Source organism: Nicotiana tabacum, chromosome 22 (assembly GCF_000715075.1).
Source record: "Nicotiana tabacum cultivar K326 chromosome 22, ASM71507v2, whole genome shotgun sequence".
In the NCBI taxonomy this organism is placed as follows: Eukaryota; Viridiplantae; Streptophyta; class Magnoliopsida; order Solanales; family Solanaceae; genus Nicotiana; species Nicotiana tabacum.
This window is the reverse complement of record NC_134101.1, coordinates 73,614,163-73,616,449: the sequence shown is the minus strand read 5'-3', so window position 1 is coordinate 73,616,449 and position 2,287 is coordinate 73,614,163. Positions and strand designations below refer to the sequence as shown.

The 2,287-nt window shown below is 40.6% G+C and overlaps 1 protein-coding gene across 1 annotated transcript; it reads right to left on the bottom strand.

The window, feature by feature from the left end:
* Nucleotides 1–764: 764 nt before the first annotated feature.
* On the bottom strand, nt 765–1,250 carry LOC142175928 (uncharacterized). Its single transcript, XM_075242939.1, has one exon. The coding sequence runs from the start codon at nt 1,248–1,250 to the stop codon at nt 765–767; it is 486 nt and encodes a 161-aa protein (XP_075099040.1).
* Nucleotides 1,251–2,287: the final 1,037 nt, after the last annotated feature.

Genomic DNA, 2,287 nt, shown 5'->3' with positions numbered 1-2,287 from the left:
ACCTCTTCTTTAACAAACCTGTTTCTGACCTCTGCTATCAGTCGTTTCTTCTGTCTTAACAGTGGAAATTTAGGATCCAAACTTTGCTTGTGGACAACCAGTTCCAATGGAATACCTTTCATATCTTAATGTGACCATGCAAAATAATCGACGTTAGCTTTTAGAAAATCTATAATTTTTAATCTGAGTTCATGACTCAATCCCATTCCTAAATGGAATTTCCTTTCTATAAACTCCGTGAACAAGGCCACTTGTTCGAGCTCTTCAACAATTGATTTGGTCGCATATGTTTCCTCCGGTACCTGAAAAGACCTCGGTACTTGATAAAATTCCAATGACTCATCTTCTCCATTATCTTCAATCGGGGTGGTAGAGGACACCGACTCCTGTAGTTGATATTTTTTTAATTTCTTTTCCCTTGCTACTGGACAAGGTAACTGCATTCATCTCTCTTGCACCCGGTTGATCTCCTCTGATCTGCTTGACTCCCTCCGGTTTGGGAAATTTTAGCAATTGATGATAAGTTGATGGCACAACCTTTATTTCATGTATTCAAGGCCTTTCAAGGATCTCATTCTATCCTATGTCACCATCTACCACTTCGACCAAAGTGGTCTTCGTTATACCTTCGATATGTGTGGGCAGTAGAATCTCTCCCCGGGTTGTTACACTTATTAAGTTGAACCCGGCCAGAAGCTTTGTTGCCGGAACTATATTTCTGGTGAACTTTTCTTACTCTAAAACTCTCCATTGTATGATTTGGTTCAACTATATAGATAAACCAACCCACATTTAATTTTAAAATCTAAATTATTAAAAGATATTATCAGAACATCGTTGTGCGGTAGAACAAGTCCATCAGCATTCTCTCCCGTGAAAGTGATGTCATCATCTTCTAAAGCTTCTCGGATCCTCTTGCCATAAGTTACTGATATCTTCATCTTCTTTGCTGTTGAGAATGTCACCCCATTTATTTTGTCGCCACCAAAAATCATGTTAATCGTCATGCGAGGTGACCCTTCAGCCGGTTTAGCTGGCTCCCCAGCGTCTCGACTTTTCCCATAATTACTTTTGGCCTTATCACTTAGAAATTCTCTAAGGTGACCATTCTTCAACAATGCTGCAACTTCTTCATGTAGGTGCCGACAGTCCCTAGTCCCGTGACCATGTGTTCCATGGAATTCACACCATAAATTAGTATCTCTCTGACTAGGATATGATCGAATTGGTTTCGGAAACCTAGCCTCCATAATGTTTCTCATAGACTACACCAACTCTTCTAAACTGATGTTAAAGATGTAGTCGGATAAACAAGGGTACGCTGAATCTCGGGACCCTGATTTTTCTTTCTCCTGTAAAGCTCTGCTACTCCGACCAAGATCCACTCTTCTATCGGCATCAAACATATTCAATGATTGAAAACCTTTATTTCCTAAAACCATCGGCCCTTTTATAAGGCTGAAATCAACCTCTGGAAGATCTCCGATCTACATCAACATCAGCTTTAAACCTTTCCTTATTCCGATCACGATTACGTCCTTTGGAACACACCGAGGAACTTAGTTGATCATCTTCTATTCTAATCTTTGACTTGTAGCGATTGTGGACATCTGCCCATGTGGTTGCCTTAATTCTAACGAGATATCCTTCAACTTTCTGGAGGCATCGAAACTCAATGGATTGGGACCTTTTGTAAATGCTTTAGCTGCCTACTCGTCTGGTATTGCCGGCAACAACATCCGTTCCTCCTGAAACTGGATCACGAAATCTCGTAAGAGTTTGGATTATCCTTGGGCAATTTGAATATAACCGCCTTCCTAGATTGGACTTTTCTTGTCCCAACATGAGCTTTAATAAAAGAATCTGCAAGCTTTTCAAAAGAATCAATGGAATGCTCACGTAAAAGAGAATTTCAAGTTGAAGCACTTTTCGTTAGGGCTTCGCCAAATTATTTTAACAAAATGGATTCGATCTCGTGCGAGGCAACGTTATTTCCCTTTACAGCCATAGTGTAAGTCGTGATATGATCCTGTGGATCCAAAGTCCCATCATATTTTGGAATATTCGGCATCTTATATCTTTTTGGAATCAAATCTGGGGTTGCACTTGGTTTGAACGACAACTGTGTATACTTTCTGGAATCTTTTCCCTTTAGCACAGGTGGTGCTCCCGGGATCTGATCCATCCGAGCATGTAATTCTTTAGTATTTTGGCCCATTCATCTGCCTCATGTATCATGCGCTCGGTTTTGAAAAGGATCATTAGCGTTGTGGTCGTTCCCGGATCC

Excerpts from the sequence above, each read along its gene's own strand:
- LOC142175928 (XM_075242939.1), bottom strand. The coding sequence starts at position 1,250 with ATGGAGGCTAGGTTTCCGAAACCAATTCGATCATATCCTAGTCAGAGA.